General features: G+C 36.2%; 3 protein-coding genes and 2 long non-coding RNA genes across 8 annotated transcripts; 1 reads left to right on the top strand and 4 right to left on the bottom strand.

Annotated features, from left to right (window-relative positions):
* Positions 1 to 66: 66 nt before the first annotated feature.
* Positions 67 to 3,436, bottom strand: LOC116015428 (UDP-rhamnose/UDP-galactose transporter 6-like). 4 transcript variants are annotated; one of them, XM_031255496.1, is made up of 6 exons: positions 3,209 to 3,436; positions 2,335 to 2,584; positions 1,963 to 2,147; positions 1,677 to 1,877; positions 1,384 to 1,545; positions 67 to 649 (listed from the first exon to the last, which is right to left on the bottom strand). In XM_031255496.1, exons 2-6 carry the CDS (start codon positions 2,471 to 2,473, stop codon positions 356 to 358), a joined length of 981 nt encoding a protein of 326 aa, XP_031111356.1. In that variant the 5' UTR covers positions 2,474 to 2,584; positions 3,209 to 3,436; the 3' UTR covers positions 67 to 355. The 4 variants fall into 4 exon arrangements, with proteins under 4 accessions (XP_031111356.1, XP_031111380.1, XP_031111364.1 ...); XM_031255520.1 differs by having other exon boundaries at positions 2,335 to 2,606; positions 3,277 to 3,435; XM_031255504.1 differs by having other exon boundaries at positions 3,277 to 3,435.
* A 740-nt stretch (positions 3,437 to 4,176) lies between these two features.
* Positions 4,177 to 6,198, bottom strand: LOC116012927. Its single transcript, XM_031252596.1, has one exon. It carries the CDS (start codon positions 6,196 to 6,198, stop codon positions 4,177 to 4,179), a length of 2,022 nt encoding a protein of 673 aa, XP_031108456.1.
* Positions 6,199 to 7,545: 1,347 nt separating this feature from the next.
* Positions 7,546 to 10,319, top strand: LOC115999638. Its single transcript, XR_004094011.1, has 2 exons — positions 7,546 to 8,140; positions 10,036 to 10,319. It is a non-coding gene; the product is annotated as an uncharacterized LOC115999638 (long non-coding RNA).
* On the bottom strand, positions 8,590 to 10,036 carry LOC115999645. The gene is made up of 2 exons (XR_004094014.1): positions 9,561 to 10,036; positions 8,590 to 9,351 (listed from the first exon to the last, which is right to left on the bottom strand). It is a non-coding gene; the product is annotated as an uncharacterized LOC115999645 (long non-coding RNA).
* A 6,300-nt stretch (positions 10,320 to 16,619) lies between the features above and the next one.
* On the bottom strand, positions 16,620 to 21,832 carry LOC116012917 (protein FAR1-RELATED SEQUENCE 5-like). The gene is made up of 4 exons (XM_031252588.1): positions 21,217 to 21,832; positions 18,860 to 18,965; positions 18,144 to 18,752; positions 16,620 to 18,030 (listed from the first exon to the last, which is right to left on the bottom strand). The coding sequence occupies exons 1-4, from the start codon at positions 21,830 to 21,832 to the stop codon at positions 16,620 to 16,622; spliced, it is 2,742 nt and encodes a 913-aa protein (XP_031108448.1).
* Between the last annotated feature and the right edge of the window lie 4 nt (positions 21,833 to 21,836).

Raw genomic sequence — 21,836 nt, 5'->3', positions numbered from 1 at the left:
GTTGGTCTTGTAGAATAGTAAGGGGCCAAAACCAAAAGGAATGATCAACAGTCAAAAATAAAGAAAAAACAAAAAAGATAATTGCATCTCACATTTCACTAATGATTTCAAGACCATTATTGAAGAGAAAAGCCACAGCCAAAAAAATCGACATATATAAATTATGATGGAGAATGGAGGACAACTAATACCTATACCATAGTTTCAATCCCTCTCAATGGAGTGTAAAGATATATAAGGTACAATTACAAAATTCAGAGGACCATTTAACTTAGGTAGGGTGTATCTAGAGCATGGTGGCTAAAATGTCCTTGTATTGTTGTATTATCTCTCACGACTTCAACCGTTGACATTCTTAGACCTTCTCGTCGTTTTGTTCAGAGGTTTCTGGATGTTTTGGCCTCTCCTTCCCACCAGGTTTAGATGAGGCATTGCCATACCAAACCATGCCCATAACAGCAAGGATCATGCCAAAGACGACATGTAAATTGAGGCCCTCTTTCCCAAAGAACAAAAATCCCAGAGTCAGAACAAGGATGGTTTTCATATGACCGAGCACTTGAAATGAGACAGCAGTAAATCTGCCAATGCAGATGAACTGACTAAGATTGGTGCCTATAGCAATAGTGCAAGAAAGAAGAATGAACGCCTGCAAAAGCACAGAGTACAAAAATAATTGTGAGAGGTCAATATAATCGTCCCTTGCATAATAGTAAAGAACATGCACCAATTAATGTTCAGATAGCAGAAGATCATCAACCTAAAAGAGTAAAATCAGTAAATGTGTGCTCAGGTTTCTGAAAACGTGTCTAAATGTACATCAATTTCATACTTCACCATTCAGAACAATTAACCTTTTTATAAATCAATCACAATAAAAAGATGTATCGTAATATCTTTAGTATAATGCACATATACCTGCAACTAATATCAACTACTGCATCTAAAGTGAAATTATAAAATGCCAGCTGTAATTAGTGTTAAATTATCATACAAATCAAATGACATTCACACACACACTAGTTATGTGCTGCATAGTAGCCCATGTGTTTCCCACTTTCCCTTTGGTAAGTACATCAAGAACGTTAGTTGCTATTTTTTGTGGCACTCTAATATTTATACGCAATTACCCAGGAAAAAATGCAAAATTTAAGGAATGGTGGTTTGAATTCTGAAATTTAGGACAGTGAGTCAGCCATGAGTGGAAATATGAAAAAGTTTTTAAGCACCAACAAGATGCACAGAAGAAAATGCAGGTTTTGCAAGTATACTCTAATCTTAGCAAGATTACAATCAATCACAGAGTTCTTCCAAGACTATAAGTATGCACTCTGAAAAAAAACATGATAAGATTTCGATGCAACACATAGGAGAAATACTAACCGTAGATGCAACAGTGAAGTTATAATGGTCAATCCGGCTGCTTGTCAGCCAATAATCCAGAAAGGGGCCAACTATCAGTAGACTGGCAGCCTGAGCAGGAGCAGTATGTCCCAGCAGATTGAATGAACTTAATGAATATTTTCTTTGAAGGAAATGAACATACTGCATTTATAAACCAAGATTTTAGAAACTCCCTTCAAATGTGAACAACTTTAGATGAGATATTTTCTTAAAAGCATAATGAATCAAATAATTTGACAAAATCAGCACATAAGAAAGATGGATGAACTTACATATTGTTGCAGAGCAGTGCTCCATACGGCAATTAAGGCAGCAATGAACCCTCTAGTATTAACACTTACATCAGTAACTGTGCAGACAGCAACACCTAAGAGCACCACACCAATGCTGAGCTTTGTGTCCCTTGAATATCGAATCTTGTCAAATACAACTTCCAATAAGCAAGATACAGGGATCATGCTTAATTTTGCAATCTGATGGTGATCCAAAGGATAAAAATTATAGAACTGTACAATAGTCTTAAAAGAGGAGGTTCGGATGGATGAACAGAAGATTTACCTGGTAGAATCCCACTGAATTCCACATTAAACTGACATTCATCCCAACAATAGAGAAGTTTGCAAATAGTACGAATTTCAGAAGGTCTGAAAATGGAAGATGGGAAGATTGGATGTATCCCAGCCATCTAAGAACAGCTGTCATCAAGGTGGTTGTAGCAAAATGCATACCAGTTAATGTTGTAGCTGCAACAATGAATGAAATTAAAAGTTAGAACAAAAACATAATGGTGATTATCCTTTGATATTAGATATATAATCAAAATAAAAAAGAGTAGACAAAGTGTCATTGTTTATAAATGGATGCCACAAATTTCACAAGGGAAAGATAAAGCTATCTAAAAAAAAGCAAACATAAAAATAAGAACTTTACCAAAACTGAAGCCATAAGTTGCCATTAATGCCTTATTGACAATAATGATTCCAACAGATGTGACAACATTGAATATCCATGCTGCTGCATCAACTGCAGCCTTCTTATCAGCCTTGCTAGCAGGAGCCTTAGGAGCCATTTTGATTTATTCCTGTACAGCTGGAGCCCTTCAACCCTCAATCACCATAAGGAAGCTCTCACAATCCCATATCCAAATATAGGACCTTTTTAGCTTTCCCACCTAAAATCCCTACAGAAGATCATTAAGCAACCTGGACAAATTAGGCAAGTTCATAATAATGATTTTAAAACAAAGAAAAAGAAGAAGAGTCAAGTTCATAATAGAATTACTATAACCATAACCAGCCAACTATCTAAAGAAACAATAACAAATAAGTCAAGGAGACAGTATATTAAACTACCACATCAAACCTCCAACCTCAAAATGCAATATCATTCACATAGTATTGAATAAGCATATCAGCAGTAACTATTAAAGCATTATTCCCAATCAAAGCCCTCAGATTGAGAGCATATCTACCCAATCTAAGCCTGAACAAGATACTAAATTGTACGTACACTCACTGAAACTAAACTAATTACATCGATCACAACACAGATCCACATATTCTCACATCACCACCACCGAAAAAAGGATCTCAACTCAAGCAGAATTCCAATGTTATATTACCAGATCCAAAACACACGAAAATTCACACAGATCCAAATCACACCCCAAACGTATCACGAACGTCGTCCATACATACACAAGTAAATATTTGTGCGTGGCGCGAGCGTAGTATTGTCAGTGTCTTGAAGATGATAATTAAATAGTGGAATAAATGATAGACTAATAGTAAATTGAAAGACGAACCGCAATGAAATTAACAAGAGCGAAAGCGACTTTGAAAAACGAAAGGGAATACAGATCTTCAGACTCACTCCCTCTATATCTTCCAAAACGCAATTGAGTGATATACAGAGAGTGTAATTACGTCTCTGATTACATATACGCCAGGTGAAATGGACTGAGAAACCCAGCTACCAAAATGGAATCACACAAAGAGAAACAGAGTTGTGTGAGCTGCTTCTTTTCTGTTTCTTTCAGCTGCTACTTTTGTTGTTTTTGGGTTATTCTTTTTTTTTTTTTTAAATAACGAAAAATTACATTTTTGTCCTCAGGTATACCCTGGTACAAATTTAGCATCTAAGTTATATGCCTGATCATTTTAACCTCTAAATTATGCATAAATGATGATTTTAGTCCCTCTTAGACTATTTTTACTACCAATTTATCACTTAATAAAGTGATTAATTTCGTCATTTAATGACTAAAATCACAAATTCATACATAACTTAAGCGTTAAAGATTGTCAAACATATAATTCATGATTAAACCTATAACACGGGTATAATTAAAATATCAAAAATACAATTTTTCCAAAAAATAATACTCCCAATTAAGGAAATGCTTCTCCCAACTACAAAATTCACACAATTTGTGACTCGATATATGACTATTTTTATATACATAATTTTCTTTTTATTTAAAATCTCAATTAATAAGCAATTATCCTATCGAGAGTGACAAAAAAATGAGTGACTTTTATATGAGCATTTACCTTGCCCAATCATACTCAAACGAAGAGTTTGTTCATTAAATAATTAATATTTTATTTGTAACTCATTGTTATATATATACTAGTTACCGGGCACGCGCTTTGCGCGAAACGACATGCCCAATGACCTATTAATGCGTTGAGAATTTGTTTTGAAATAATATATATAATTTGAATTAAAAGTGTAATAGCCAAAAAGACTTTAACTTATAATTACCTAGCATCAAGTTAAGGCCACAACATTTGATGTCATGAAAAGTTGCAAAATATCATACATTTTTTTTTTTACGATTGGCCATGGAAGACTCTCTACACATTTACGATTGGCCATGGAAGCTTCATCCCACAATATCAACTTGCTATGCCTTAGTAATTCAGCTTCTGCACTTTGTTTACTAATATTACACACATATCTATTATCCCCATCAATAGGAATCTTAAACCTAGAATGAGCCGTTCTACCACCAGGTAGAATTGAAGCGGCAATACCTGAACTCGCTGTAGCTAGTGCAATAAATCCCTGTGACCGAACCTTTGCCAATAAACATCTATAAAGAAATGTTTTTCCTGTTCCACCAGGGCCATCAAGAAAAAATACTCCACCACAATCTGAATGTACAGCAACCATAATTTTATCAAAAGCCAATCGTTGCATGTCATTTAGTTTGTCAATACAATGCAAGTCATATTCATTGATTCCTAGGTTTCTTTCTACCTCAACTTCTTTATATTGTCTTTGGGAATCAGAAAGATAAACATCAGGGTCAGGTAATTTAAATTCGGTGATTTTTCTACCATTTTTTTGTAGCAAGTGCTTCACAAGTTGAAGTGCTTTGAGTTCAGCTTCAAACTTAGTATACTTAGTTGAGTTCATAAAATCTTGACAAAAGAATTCCTTATATTTATTCCAAAACCTTACTGGATTAGGTAAATCACAAAAGATTAGTAGAGTAGCAAATAACTGTCGCAAACTTGTTGGCATTTGACACAAAATAGCTTCTTCAATACAACTCTCTATGCTACAATCACTGGATAGCAGTCCCAATTTTTCAGCAGCCTCTCTAAAGGTCTCCATTGTATGTCCTTTAATTATCTTCAAACTACAAAAAGAAGTAGGAGCTCTGACATTCATTAGTAATAATCTTAAATAATAACGTTCACCTTCTGACGGCATAACTGATACAACTCTTCCAATGACCTCTCTTTGTTTCCTTTGATGCCAACGCTTATCATTCAATGACCAAACAAAGAATTCTGGAAACTCAAGATATAATAAGTTAAGTTGTTTTGCAAGTTGATCTACTCTGTTCATATAGAAAAATTGAGTTAGCATTGTGCGAGAACGATAATTTTGTTCTCCATTCTTTTCATCAACGATGCTAACCAACTTCTCGTGTTTATTGAATTTGATATACTGATAGTTTGGTAAATGAACTTGCAAATGCACAACAGAAGGTTTCATTTCAGCAAGATTAAAGCTAAAAATCCTCCATGCTGCCTCAGGAGGTGATACCCATCTTGCATTCTGAAATTCTTTAATTTCATCATATTCCTCAACAACATTATTTCCACACAACCGAATGCTAACTCTATCATGTCCTTTATAAATATACTTATAAATATATTTAACACATTTAATTCCTGCACATATTTCAACATTAACATGGCAATCAAACTTCTCCAATAAATATTTGTTATAAGGAACAACCCATCGATTATCCAACACATGTCCCCTAACAAAAACAGTTTTAAAAGTATCCCTCCTACGATAAATAGGGTAGGAATCATCACCCAAAACTGTTTCATTAGAAAACGATTTAGGGTATTTACTTTTACAACACCTGTTTTTCCCTTCTCTTTTTTGGACCATGCAAGAAAATGTAGGATTTAAAGACCCACATGGACCATGAATCATATGCCTTGCAACTAAACTATGCAAATAAGGATCAACATTTTTATCTGGTATTTCAGCACTCACAATCTTATCACTCTGATCTGGTGAAGTAATTTTATGTTTCCCGCGTAGAATCAATAAAAAATGAGCATGAGGAAGGCCTCTCTTTTGAAACTCAATCACATATGTATAGGCTGCAACTTCACCAAAAATTTGTTTTTTCAAAATGTCATCTTTCATTACTTCAACCCGTGCTCGAAAAACTCTTGCAAGAAGATCAAGTCTATTATGTGCCTCATCATTATAGTATAACAACTCTTTAATCTCAAGCCAATTTGGATTGCATGTCATTGTTAAAAAAAGGTCGGGTTTTCCAAATCGTTGAACAAGTGACATAGCATCCATGTATCTCCTCCTCATATCACGTGGTCCACCAATAAAAGACACTGGCAATATGATTCTACGACCGACATCATAACCAGTACTTGCTCCAACACCAACACTATCTACTAATCCTTGATATGTTTCAATTCTAGATTGATCTTGTTGTGTCCTATAATAATCAAGTCTTTGATTTTCAATTTTGATATAAATGTCAACAATAAATTGTTGTAAAAGTCTTCCAGTATGTAATAACAAACACTGATCATTTGAACGCACTTGAAACTTGTATGCATAATATTCCCTACAAGAAACACACCTTTTCTTTTTTCCCTCACTAATAATTGATTCTTCAGTCGCAATTAGTTCTTCCACAGATGAGACAATTGTAGGGTCAATAATGCATGATTGACGTTTCCTTACTTTATTATATGTAAGGGCAACATTCCTATCATGTGGAAATTCCTTCATGCCAACCAGTTTCACCAAGTGGAAACAAAAGAGGATATTGTAATGGGTCATAACAACCATAATAGTATTGAACATTATGGGAACGCCCACTACATGCATACACCTTAATGCTTCTATTATTTGGGACTTTGTCTGAATCATTCTCTAGCCATATTGCAGCAACTTGTGAAGTTGTAGGCAAATTATAAACTCTTTGATCTAATGATGTAGTTGAGTTCAAACTTATAACAAAGTTATCCCCAAATTTGACATCCTTGAGACTTCTAAAAAATTGAGCATATGGATTTTGGGACATAAGTTCAACAAGATCACTAACTATGCTTCTATCAAGTCGATTAGTGTACCCAACTCTATTATCTACTTCTGCATCAGTGTCAAAGAAATAGAGTTGCAAATTACGGGGTGAATGACCATGGGGTATAAGATCATCTATTAGATGGTACATTTGTCCCTGAACTCTGAACGTATATATTCCTTTGTTACGTCTGCACAAATCTTTGTCATGATTGTGTATTCCAAGAGACGTAAATGCAAATGTGTTATTATAAGTTCTAACACAGTTCATAAAATTCTTTGAAGCCTCATCACAACCGGTGAATAAATTTTTCAATACACAAGGCATTGCATTGGAAACCAGCTTGATTTCACCACCACGACAACAAAAGCCCGATGGTTCGTACTGGAATCGTTTTGCACCACAAAAAGTGCAATCACTAACAGCAGACAATTTAAAAGGATGATTTTCAAAATCATCTACCCCCAATCACGAATNATGTCTGGCCGAATTGGGCCACACATGGCCCAAACCCATAAACCATACTATATGTTCATAATCAATTTTTCACTGCCAAACCTAGCTCCAAACAACTCCTTCCATCCGCAGCGAACATACGGAGAGGGAGAAACGCGGAGAGAGAGAGATGCGGAGTGGAGAGAGAGAGAATCGTGGAGGAAGAGAGAGAGAATCCCAGATGTGAGACGCCCACCGGCCACCGGCAGACCGCCACCACCCCTCAACCCTCAGTGTCTCTCTCGCGCTCTTTCTCTCTCACCACCAGACCTCAACCGCCCCTCACTGTCTCTCTCTCTCACCGCTAGACCGCAACCACCCCTGACGGAGTTCTGACATCTGAGAATCTGAGTTATATGTTCCTCTGTTCTCTAAAGGGTGAAGTCCGAATCTCTCATTCTTCGACTTCTAGAGATTAGAGAACTATCTTCTCTGTTCTCGCCGGACAACGGTGACCCCGTCGACGCAAAAACAGAGGACAGATCCGTAGATCTGGATTGACGAAACCCCAGTTGTGTGTGGTAAGCGATCGCTAGATCCAATCGCCGTCGACTTCGGTGTTGGCTGGTGCAGTCTGCTCAACAGCTCGTCGTTGGCTGCCTGGCCTGAGTTGCTCCATCGCCACCAGATCCGAGCCTCCGACACGACGCCGTGAGTGCTTTCTTTAATTTTTTAATTTCTTAATTTTTTAAAACTAAAAATTGTCCTGGTTGGATTGTGACTTTTGTGTGATTTTGTATTAGTGTTGCCTGTTTATATTATTGCTTGCTATGACAATTTTAAACTTTAAAAACAAATGTCCACTAATGTTCAATAAACATATACTAATTCATACTGGTAAGTGCAAAACTGTTTCGTAAATAAACATACTAATAATGTTAAACTGCTAAAAAAAATGCTAAGTATGTTGATTTATTAAACATACTGTTTGCTAAATATATCGAGTCTCTTTGTTAAAAATATTTATTAAAGATTTTGTTAAATATTTTTAAACATATTGTTTGATAAATATTTATTGTAAACATATTAATAATTATACATTTATATTGCTATTTTGTTTAATACATGTATTGGTTGTTTAAATTTTAGTAAATTATCAATGCATAAGGGGGTTTTTCCACTTCGTCTTAAATGGTTATAACTTAATAGTGTTGCAAAGTGATAAGCTTGTTACAAGAAATTTAAACTATTTGTAATGGGGCACTATCCTTGCTCTTTCCATTAATTATCGGCCTGTCTTTGTAACTTCATCTAAGAAACATATAAGATGATCCATCCAGATATCTAGCTTTCTTTGTTACTGTATTGCATGCTGCTGAAAGTTATGGCTAATATGTGGTGAAATCAAGTAATACACAAATAAATAATGAATATAGAAAGTTGTAACATTTGTCATATATCGCATAAATATTTTGGTAAGAGCAGTTGTGGTTACCTCTCAGTAAGTAATGATATAAATGATACTTAGATCACATTTTCCAGGTGCATATCCATCACCCCTAAATTATAATTTTTTCCCCAAAAATCATGTTGCACGGAGGTATATTATTTCATATATTTGGTAAATTTGTAGTTTGTAGTGTTTTCTTAGAATAATTAAGTGTTAGTTTATTCAATCTATGAAGCATACATCTTAATAATGTTAATTAGGAAAGTAAAATCTTTTAGACATTCATCCTTAATTTTTATACTTGTGCTACAAAATAGAAAGAAAAATTTGCAATTAAAAGAGATATAAAAAATTGTAAACTTGAAGATATAAAACAATAAAGTTTATAACTTACAACTTTTGAAGCAGTATAGAACCTACAGCCAACACAATTGATGCAGTTGGAAAAAGTCCTCAGCGAATACTGGTCAACCTGAAAGGGTTGAGGATGTAATTATTGCAACTTAAAACCATTGTAACTTAATAAGTTGATTGTTAACTCTTTCATTAATTTAGTTATTGAATATGTTCCTAAGTGTAAGTTACTAACTTGCATACTGATTTTATAGAAACATTTGCAATTAAAAGATATATAAAAAGTTGTAAACATGAAGATACAAAACAATAAAGATTAAAACTTACAGCTCCGGAATCAATATATAATCTACAGCCAGCACAATCAATGCAACTTGAGAAACTCCTCACCATATACTGGTCAACCTGAAAGTTTTGAGGAGGTGATTAGTGCAAATAAAAAACGTTGTAACGTTATTTTTTTTCAGAACAAAAACATTGTAACTTAATAAGCCGATTGTTATTTTTTTCATTATTTTAGTTATTGATGAATAAATAAAGTTACTAAGTTGCATACTAATTTTATAGGTTCTATTTGATTATTTGTTGACATTGATTACTTGATACATTGATTTACATTAAAAAAAATATTTAACAGCAGAATTGCAGTGCTCTAAAATCAAAATTAGTTTGATATATTAATGGTAATTAGAAAAGGTACAGTAATTGTTCTTTAATTTTCTTATCTATGCCATGGGATAAAAAGGAACATTTACAGGTAGAAGAGATATACAATTGTTTACTAACTTCTAACAAAATGCAGAAAACAATGATTTCAACTTACAGTTTCAGAGGCAGCATAGAGCTTGGAGCTATCAGTAGCGATGATACTGGAAAAAGGTTGTTGGTATATAGTCGTGTGTTTGAATGTCTTGAAAATGTAATTAAGCAGCCCATAGCTGGATTCAATTATTTGAACGACTGAGCAGACATGAATCTTATTTCCTGGACATTGAAAAACTAAAAAGGTGTCTTGATAAACGTGAGGTGCCATAATGTGTCATAAGAATCAAATTATTCAAATAAAGAAATAATTTTTTTTTGGCACAAATGGAAAAGTTAGCTTGAAAATGGCAAAGTGGCACATTATTTTACTTTTCCTGCCAAAAGTAAAGAGAGAATATTTTGGCCACATTAATAATGTCAGACGCACTCGTGTGGAGTAGTGAGAACTGAGAAGCACTCGTGTGGAGTAATATGGCAAATTCGCAATTTGTTTAAAAGGTGAGGTCAAATGATAAAAAAAATAAAGGTAAATGTTTAATAAAAAAATTTCAGCCATAAGATTTAAGATCAATGGACAGTATTGGTGTCATTTTTGAGGGGTAATTTGCAAGTCCCAAATATAAGTATAGGTAGATATATATAGGAGGCATCTGGTGCGGCCTTGGACTTACATGCGGCCGTGTGGCATGATGTCAACCACTAGATGATTTAATCCAACGCTCCATATTTGTCAAAATAAAATCGCGCTGTGTTGAAGAATAACGTGAAGGAGGGGTAGATTGGACAATTTACATTATTCAAACCGCACTGTCTAACCCCACTCCGTTGTTTCGATTCACAATCCCAACGCACTGAACACACAACACAACGCTCTCCATTTCCCCGCGAAACCTGTCGAAGTGAAAAACTGCAGTCGCCGATCACAGATAACCGACCACCGGACGTCGTAGAAGGATAACGGACGACGTTAGAAGACTCCATCACAAACAACGACCGCCGGTTTGGAAGAAAACGTACAAGACAACTTCAGCAGACAAGGAACAATGACGAAAACCAACAGTATACTCTCACAGTGTAACCACATCATTTTAGTTCAAAAATAGTGAAAAAAATCGCAAATTATTGTTGCATTTAGGACTAGGGCACCATGTAATGTGTTGTTTGTGCATTATCGAGATAAATCTTGTTCATATTTGAGATTATACTAGTGCATTGCGCAATAATATGTGTATTTGGTGTATCGTGGTGGAGGGAGATGGAATGGTGTGTTAGAGCATTGCACTAGTGCTTTTCAAAACGTTGACTGGTGTATATTTTTATATATTTGACTAAGTGCATTCTGCGTGGCTAAGTGGATTTAGGCATTGGTGAGAATGGTGTGTTTTAGTATGTCTACTGGTGCATTATATACGATTAGTAGTGTGTTTTTACTTATATTGGTGCTTTCCATGTGATTTACTGTCGTTCAATATGCAAGGCAGGTAATGGTGTGTCCTAATCTGTCCAGTTGTGCATTTTAGTATGTATAATAATGTGATTTTTTTATAGATGTTGATTAGTTTTACAAGGGTAGTCACATTTTATGTGTGCTGGGTAGATGGTGTGTTTTAATCTGAGTACTGGTGTAATAGATTCACTTAATTGGTGTTTTTTTTTGTTACTGGTGTATATTTTCTACATTTGACTAAGTGCATTCTGCGTGACTAAGTGGATTTAGGCATTGGTGATAATGGTGTGTTTTAGTATGTCTACTGATGATAATGGTGTGTTTTATTATGTCTACTGGTGAATGATTTGATTACTAATTTAGATTAAAAATATCATGTAGGCAACAAAAGAAAAGCAACTGAACAGGGGGAGACATCCAGAGCAAAGGAAACCAGAACAAACTCTGCACCCGAGCAAGCAGAAGAACAAACTCAGCAGCCTGCCGAGGAGCATGCTGACCAACAACAAGCAGAGCCAATTCAAAGCCGAGAACCAAATGATAATACGGAGCAAGAGAGTGAGGGTGACAGTGAGGATGAGAGTGAGGAGGATGGCTCAGGACAAAGCAGCGATGATGAGCTTCATATAAAGTCCCTACCAACAAGAATAACCAAGAATGTAGTCCTGCTTAACCCTGCGCAACAACGGTGTGTGAGGGAGATGGGAATGGGCAACCTTGATCGTTGTCAAAAATGAAGTATACGGGTTTAGATTTATCGTTCCGCTGAGGATTGGGGGTTATGGCACGTAATATGCAATCACTAAACTAGGCACTAGTACAAGGAAATCAACAAGAAGCTAAGCAAACGACAACAAGGTAGAACAAACACACATAAGCAATAGATAACTGCAAAATAAAGAAATAGGACTCAAGTTAGGGGCATTACCATCTAGATGATTTAACACTTAAGTTTGGGGGAAGAACATTAACCATATGTTCTTGAGGCAAGCACAAAGGAATCCAAGTTTCCACAAGGATTAGAACAAAGGTTTCCCCATTTTCATGGTGTATCAACCTAAGTTCTTGAAGAACAAAAGCTATTTAAGCCCCAAATCTACCCCTATTTCCATAGAAGAGAAAATGGGTTTGAAATTGGGTTGGCTTAAATCTTCCATCCAACTTCCATTGAAATGAAAGACTTTCCAAAGACACAATAATCATTGGCCACTAACTATTGAAAGATAGAAATAAACCCAATTCAAACTCAAGAACCCTAAATGGGTGTTCATCCCCTTTTATGCAATAATCACATAACAAGCATCAAAATAGATAATACAACCCTAACTCAAGCCCATAAACTAACTACTCATGATTAAATAGCATAAAGAACACAAAGACACAAGTAATAAACATAAATCTTGCAAAAGAAAAGAGATAAAGGAAAGAAAACTTCTCTATTGAAATGGGTGGAAGAATCTTGAAATCCAAGCTTCAAATCCAAGATTACAAGCTCCAAAAGTGTTAAAATACATAGATCTAAGTCTAATCTAACCTAAAAATATGAAAGGGAGTGAATGAGAGTGTTTAGGGTTCAACCATGGGTCAAAAACCGTGTTCAAAATGCTCAAAACGAGCTTAAATAGTGAGCAGAGCAGGTCCCAAACGGCTTGGTAAACGGCCGTTTGTGTGGCCGTATGATTCCTCTTCAGAAACAGCATTTTTGCACTGTAATTCGGTCTAAAACAAACGGCCATGCATACGGCCGTATGTGAGGCCGTATGCCAACTCTCCAGAAACTGCATTTTCGAACTCTGTGCAGCTGCTTTGACTTCTAGGCTGTTTTTCACCATTTTCCGTTCAGAATTACGAAATTTGTATCTCTGGGAAAGTTGTAGCCCTTGAAGTCTTCTTTCCAATGGTTTAAGAATCACTCAATTTGAATATTTATAGGCCGAGATATCGTCCAATCACTAAGATGTCGACGTGCAGAAATTTCAACACCTTGACCTTTTGCTTCTCTTTTGTTTTAGTTTGCCCAAATGACCAATATCATTGCAAATACAAGTCTTAGGCTCCCTTGGAAGTGTTGAACTCATCTCCATAGCTTCTCCTTGACTCCCATTGACTCCAAATGCATCCAAAATGCATGAAAATCGCCGTCTTGGCTTCCAATGCTTTCCAACTCACACTCCTTGCAAAATAACACAAATAAGCACTAATTCTCATGAAAATTGGAATGATCTATAAACAAAATGACTTAGTGAAAGGGAGAAAAATATAGACAAATGAGCACTTATCAAACCTACTAGACCTTAACATCACCAACATACCACGCACATTAGGGTTGTGGTTAGTGGAAAACTTTGATCCAAGGAGTTGCACCTTACAACTCCAGAATGGACAGTCAATCCATATCACTGCAGCTGATGTTGCTGCAACTCTTGGGCTTCCTATGGGACAGATTGAAATAACAAAGCGGGCAGCAAGGGCAGTTCCAGAGATCCTGCGGGAATGGAGGGCAATTTTTGAGAAGACAACAGCATGTATTACACCAGGTGCTATGATCACAAGGATGTTAGAAACTGATGCTGGTGATCCTTGGTTCAAGAGACACTTTGCCCTGCTGGTGATCACTGTGTTAATAGACCCGATGGTAAATGGTTATGTCAACCAAAACTACATTGACCATCTTCATGATGTGGACAACATCCCAAACCTCAACTGGTGTCAAATGGTGATCAATTCACTGGTTACTAGCAAGATTTCCTGGGAGAGAAGCGCAGACAAGATCTTTGGAGGGCCAATTCTATTCCTGACGGTAAACCCACTCCCATCACCTCCAAATCCATTAAAACATCACACACAATCCGACTAATAATACTGTGAAACACAATATGCATGTATTCTATGCTGACCGGGTGGTGCTTTACAGACGTACTGTGCCAAGAAGCTACCCAGCCTTCCGATCTTGGACATTCAAGCTGCTGTCAATGAGAGAGCAAGCTGAAATAAAATCTGGTGGCTTCGGGTTTGGGCACATTGATAGTGCTTTGGAGCTGGGAAATGACCCACCTGAAGAAGCAGGTCCATCGATTCCACAGGCTGATGTCCCACCCCAACTAGACCCGCGGGAACAGAACCCCAGACTACCAGAAGGATTAGAGGTAAACACGAGTGCTTTACCTTGTGGATAAAACCTTTGCAGTGGAGACCCAATGGAAAAACATTCAACATGTAAGTGTTACGAATTGCTTAGTACATTCTATTATTTGATTGGTGATTTTGGTACACATTTTGACACAATTTTTTTTCTTTGATAGTTTCTGTTTCCAATAGTAGCATCTCATCACTATTACATGATTCATTTTGATCCACTGTGTGAGAGATTTGAGGCAATAGACAACTCATCTAAAGTTTGCAAAACTGATGACAAATATGGAATTGTGCCTACGAGATTGGTAACACACTGACCTCTTGCTTTTCTCATTCACAACACTATATTCAATAACTACAATTTCTATGCCTTTAATTGTATGCAGCAAAAATTTCTTTCAATGTTCATGACTGGTTTGAAATCAACTTACAAATCTGAGAAGATTGCGAAGTTGAAACTAAAAAGAATGAAGATGTCTTGGAGGGATAACAAAAACAAGGTTGATTGTGGTGTGTTCCTCATGCGCCATATGGAAACATTCAGAGGGCAATTACCAGAACTATGGGACTGTGGTTTGGAAAAAGAAAACAAGGACCAGTTGAATGTTTTAAGAATCAAATACTTAACTGCACTTGTCATGTCAGATGTAAATGAGCACAAAGCCCGGAACATACAACAAGCAGCAGAGTTTGGACTGGAAAACTGACTTTGGCGGTAAGTTTGATGTTGCACTATCTGTTTTGTGGGTTCTTTGACACTGATGATTAGACAATACTTTTTGGTTGACATTATGATATGTCTAGGACAGCTGGTACGTAGTTTTTTAACTGCTAATAGCTTTGACTATGTTGTTTCGGAACTTTATTTGTTACTACTTTTTGGTTGAATGCACAAATTGTGCCACAGTTGCAAAATGGACTACTGAGTTTACTAAAACACACCACATAATGTGTAAAACACACCACATAAGGTGTAAAACACACCACTAATCTTACTAAACACACCAGTCAAGGTGTAAGAACTCAACACTGACCTTATTAAACCACACCACTCAATATGTAAAACACACCTCATATGGTGTAAAATACACCGCTGACCTTAGTAAAACACACCACTCAAGGTGTAACAATGCAACACTGACCTTACTAAAACACACCACTCAAGGTGTAAAAACACACCACTTGCCTTACCTAAAACATACCACCTAAGGTGTGAAACACACCCCATAAGGTGTAAAACACACCACTGACCTTACTAAAAAACACCACTCAAGGTGTAAAAAATAAAACACTAACCTTACTAAAACACACCACTCAAGGTGTAAAACACACTACTGACCTTAGTAAAACACACCACCTGATGTGTGAAGCACACCACATAATATGTAAAACACACCACTGACATTACTAAAACACACCACTCAAGGTGGAAAACACACCACTGACGTTACTAAAACACACCACTCAAGCTGTAAAAATGCAACACTGACAATACTAAAACACACCACTCAATGTGTAAAACACACCACTCAATGTGTAAAACACACAACTGAACTAACCAAAACACACCACTCAATTTGTAAAACACACGACTGACCTACTAAAACACACCACTCAATGTGTAAAACACACTACTCAGGTGTAAAACACACCACCGACCTTACTAAAACACACCACTCAAAGGTGTAAAAATACAACACTGACCTAACTAAAACACACCACTCATTGTGTAAAACACACTACTGACATTACTAAAACACACTACCTAAAGTGTGAAACACACCATTGACATTTCGAAAACACACCACTCAAGGTTTAAAAATGCACCACTAACCTCACTAAAACACAACACTCAAGCTGTAAACATATTTAAAAACACCACTTACTCGCCATACGTCAAGTACGCATGTGCGTAACAGGACACACCAGTACTTGTATTAAAATGCACCAGTGCACAGATTAAAAGTATTAACATATGTATCAAAACAGACCACCCTATGAATTACCACAAATCATATACAGTAATACAATGATCAATTTCAATTATTTAAAGGACATGTCCTACTGTTATGGCCATATTCATCACAAGTGTGGCATCTCCTTGATTGCTTTGCACACTTGCTTGCAGCTCTCTCCCTTGCACTCTTCAATCGCTTACCACTACCCTTGTTCTTAGCTTTGACAGGGTCGTGCACTTCCACTGAAGAGGCCTTGGACATAGACCCACAAAACGAATTAATCACACTTTGCTTGCTACCACCAGCCACGCTACTGCCATTATCACTCCCATCTTGAAGAAATAATTTCCTTTGATCATTAATAACGCTTCGTATCTGTGACAAACGATCAATATTACCATCAGCCAACCCCACACAAGCATAAATATCAGACCACATAAGATTAGTAAGCAGCCTAACGTTCTCCACTTTCGCAGATTGATCAACAACTATACCATCAATATCAAATATTGGGTGCAAACATGCACCCTTTGTCCACCGATGCACCAAATACCTAGAAGGAATACTCTCAAGACCACGATCTTTAAAAACAAAAAAGATATGCTTACACAACAAACCCACCCTCTCAAACATCTTGCAAGAACACCTTGCACAATTGTCATCCAAAACTAAATTGACAACCCATGCTCGATGGTTACCATCTTTTATCATGTAAGACACGCTGCCATCAGAATCACTCAAAGATACCACTTGACAAGAAAAACAAGCTGCACAAATCTCCTCTTGAACATCATAAAACACAGAAATTGTGTAAACACCCATGGCATGTCGCTCCAACGCCAATGGTGTCTTCAACACGGGAAAACAAGCTTCACAATCATCATTTAGTTTTGCTTGGGCATGCCGCTGTGCACCAATAGCACTATCATAATGCACCAAAAATTCAACCAAGCTAGAATGTCCATTAGAGAAGCTACCAAAGAAACTGTTTTGAGACTTCGATCTAGATGTGGTCCTAACCAAACCCGCCATAAACTCATCATGAAAGTATGGAGATGCCCAAAATGTACGGGACTCAAACAAGTAACGAAACCAACCATTATCACCCAACCCATATTCCTCCATAATCTGATTCCATCGCAACTCAAAGGCCTCGGGATCAATTGAATTATCCCAAACGATGCAATTCAACTTCCTCCTAAACACCTCGTCTTTAGATAAAATCGGTCCAACCTTCTCTCCCACCTTACACATTATATGCCACATACAAAATCTGTGTTTTGACGCACCAAACACTTGAGCAACGGCAACCTTCACAGCTGGATCTTGATCTGTAACAACGCAAATAGGATCATGACCCATAATTTTCTTAAAACTCTCCAAAAGCCACACGTATGAGTCTATGTCTTCCTTCGTAAGTAGCCCAGCACCAAAGGTGATGCATCTCTTATGATTATCAATGCCAGTAAATGGGACAAAAACCAGATTATACCTACATAAGGAAAAACAGTTAACACAATAACACGTCTCAGAACACACCATATAGCAGTGAATAATACACCACTATTCTATACAAAATGCACAAACAAAAAACAGATTCCTAACCTGTTAGTACGATATGTAGCATCAAACGAAACAACATCACCAAACAAAGAAAAGTTCTTCCTTGATACTGCGTCCGCCAAGAATACCCTTGAGAGCTGGTCAGCCTCATCAACATCATATTCAAACCCAAATGCTTCGCACAATTCACGCCTTTTAAATAGCGTATCTATGAACAATTGAGCATCACCATTCAAAATGTACGCCATTAAATCACGTTTGAAATTTTGAAAGTCCACACTTGTAGCCCCCACATTAGAATAATCACCAACAATCTCCTTAAATAACCTATACGACCGAGTAGGGCCAATGTTTGCCCGAACACAACTTGCAACAAAAATTTGATGGCTAACATCAAGATTGCGATTGACCTTTAAAAACTGCTTAGCAATAGATGAACACATCGAATGGGTATGCCGTTCCTCAAAAAAATGCACAGAATAACAACCTTTAGGTATGAATTTAAAAACCACCTTAGCCTTACACCCAACCCTACTGGACACCCTACGCCTCTTCGCATCACTACGATGTCTATGCTTGAACCCCTCACGACTACATACAACATGCTTCAACACAATACCACCATCTCTACCCTTTCGAGTTGTGCTCTGCCTACAGTCAAAACCAACAGAACCAGCATATTGTTTATAAAAACCAAAAGCACTATCCAAAGAATCAAACTGTTGCCCAAACTGTTGGCACAAATTGGACGCCAATACTTAGTCATACCAGGTGATATTTCCATATCACAAGCACTGACTTCTACACCAGTGTCTGTGGAATAACTTTCATCACAACCACCACTAGCAGAATCCATATTCACACCTACAGCATTGTCAAATAAAAATGCACCAACATACATATTAAAACACACCATGAAACGTACTAATATGCACCAGTTCTCAGACTACATCACAAAACTAACCATTCAATAATATCAACTAAAATATATCACAACAGTTCACTACAAAATACACCATACCTCATGCAAAAACACACCACACCGTCACCACACATACCAATATGCACCATTCAATAATATAAACTAAAAAAACCACCACAGTTCACTACTAAATACCCCATACCACATACAAAACACACCAAAGGCCGTCACCACTCACAAACAACATAAAGACCATCGTCATCAAACACACCGTCGCTGAAAAACCGCCATTACAACAAAAACAGCAAGTATTCCAAAACACAATCAACATATAATATCAAATTCAAACTATCTAAATCAAGATTATTTAAAATTAACACTGGAACAGGAACATATATATACCAGTCTCCATAGTTCCACACCGCGCCTAGCTCAAAATTCTCCGGCGCGATCTTCTCCCAGCTGTGATCTCCTCGCAATTGCGATCAGTAATCTCGTCAAGATCTTCTCGCCGGTGAGAATTGCCAAAACAATAGAATTATCGATTATATACATGCACATAACACAACCTAAAATTACCATAAAGTCCTTACTTACCTTAGCGCTAATAAAACTTCCTAATCCTAATATATCACAACCACCGTCGGATCATCACAATCCAATGACGCTAGCTCGACCACACAGCCACACCTATTAGCAAGGCCACATTTGATTAATATTCTATATATATATATATATATATATATATATATATATATATATATATAGGGGCGTGCTCTAATGAGAACGGGTGCTCAGGAGAGAAATAAGAACGATCCACAGTCGGTCAACGTGTCCAGATCAACGAATCATATGTAATTTTAAAAAAATGACACAGTAGCATTTTCGTAAATAACTCGAACTTTGGTACAAGTAAATGTGTTATAAGTGCAAGTAATTAGTGCACATTTGCAAGTAAAAAGTGCAAGTAAAATCACTTACAAGTACACTTATTTTCACTTACAAGTGCAAGTAATTTACCTTATTAACATTCGTGCACCTAGATGCAACTAGTTATAACATTAGGTAAACAACTTTTTTAGAACATGTAATACATTTTACATGCACTTGTGCACATACTTTCACTTACAAATGCAAGTAATTTACTTTGTTAATATTCATGGACATAAATGCACCTAGTTATAACCTTAGGTGTAACTACATCTAGACACGTGACACGCTGCGATTCGTTCTCATTTCTCCCCTAGGCGCACCGTTCTCATTTGAACGCAATTATATATATATATATATATAGCACGTCATAAATGCATTTATTTAATCGAATTTTTTCTCAATGAATGCTAAAATTTTCTAACAACATTTAAGTTCATCAAGTAAGTCCTAATTCGTCTTGATTATCTTTATGGCATGCTTAATTTGCATTAATAACAATGGAATTTGTTTTTAACTAAAAACAAAGTACTAAATTATTGTACTGTGCTACTTCCTCTGCCTATTGTAATTATAAGTTAGAACTGTAATACTAACTGGGTTGATCGGTTAATTGATTTTGTAACTATAGAGTTATAAATTTATGATGATTTATCTTGTTGTAATATTTTGTGAGCTAGAGTCACAAGTTATACTTCACTCAAAGCGTATTCATTATAATTAAAGAATTGAATTACTCATTATGCTACAATTTAGAGACTACAATTTTTTGAAATAAGAACAAAACAATTACGAAGTACAATAGCAAAATACTCCGTAATTGAGTTTTGTTGTCACCGCGCATTTTTAATTAATATTTAATCTGAACTGTTGATTTGGACTGCATTTACGGTTAACAATTGTGGGCATTTTTTATCTGTATAAGCTTTTTTATTTGATATATATATATACTAGTATAGTACCCGTGCGATGCACGGGATATATATTGTTAAATTTATTTTATAATTATGTGAATTAATTAAAAATGAATTTAATATTTACATAACACCTAAAAAAAATAAACATAAATATTTATCTCACAATAAATATTGAAATACAACTTATATTATGAATAAAATTAAATTAATCAAAATTACAAATTATTAAAAATTTCATGATATACAACATTAGTGGTTGATGTAAAAGTTCCACTTGAGTCATTGGCAATTAATATTTTTAGACCATTTGGATTGTTAATCCGAGATGCAGCGACGTACAACTGACCATGTACAAACACAGATTTCTTTAGTAACAATCCTACATGTGACAATGTTTGACCCTGACTTTTATTAATGGTCATTGCATATGATAACATCAACGGAAATTGTTTTCGTTGAAACTTGAATGGCAACCTTGGATCGGATGGGGACATGGACATTCGGGGAATCAAAACTTTATTTCCTTTGTTAGCACCAGTCATTATCTCTGCTTCAATAATACGGTCTGCTAACTTGGTGATTATCAGTCTGGTACCATTGCACAACCCAATACTATGGTCAATATTTCTCATCAACATTACCGGTGAACCAATTTTCAAAGTCAATGAATGATTTGGTAAACCTGAAACTCTAATTCCGTTTAAGAATTCAGGGGTGTGTACATCTGCAAGTATCCCATTATCTGCATCGGCTTTGCATACTGTGTCACAACTAAAATATGTTCTACTTTCAGAAGTATGCAACGCATTCATATATTCATTTACTGAGTTAACCACATCTAGTGTTGGTGCTAGTATAGCACGTCCTTCCAGCAAATTTGGATTAGAATTCCCAGTGGCAAACATCGGAAATGTGCTTTTCACAATTGTTGAAATATGGTCTCCATCAGATGGTAGAAGCATATTA

Source organism: Ipomoea triloba, chromosome 1 (assembly GCF_003576645.1).
Source record: "Ipomoea triloba cultivar NCNSP0323 chromosome 1, ASM357664v1".
Classification (NCBI taxonomy): domain Eukaryota; kingdom Viridiplantae; phylum Streptophyta; class Magnoliopsida; order Solanales; family Convolvulaceae; genus Ipomoea; species Ipomoea triloba.
This window is presented reverse-complemented; position numbering and strand designations above follow the sequence as displayed.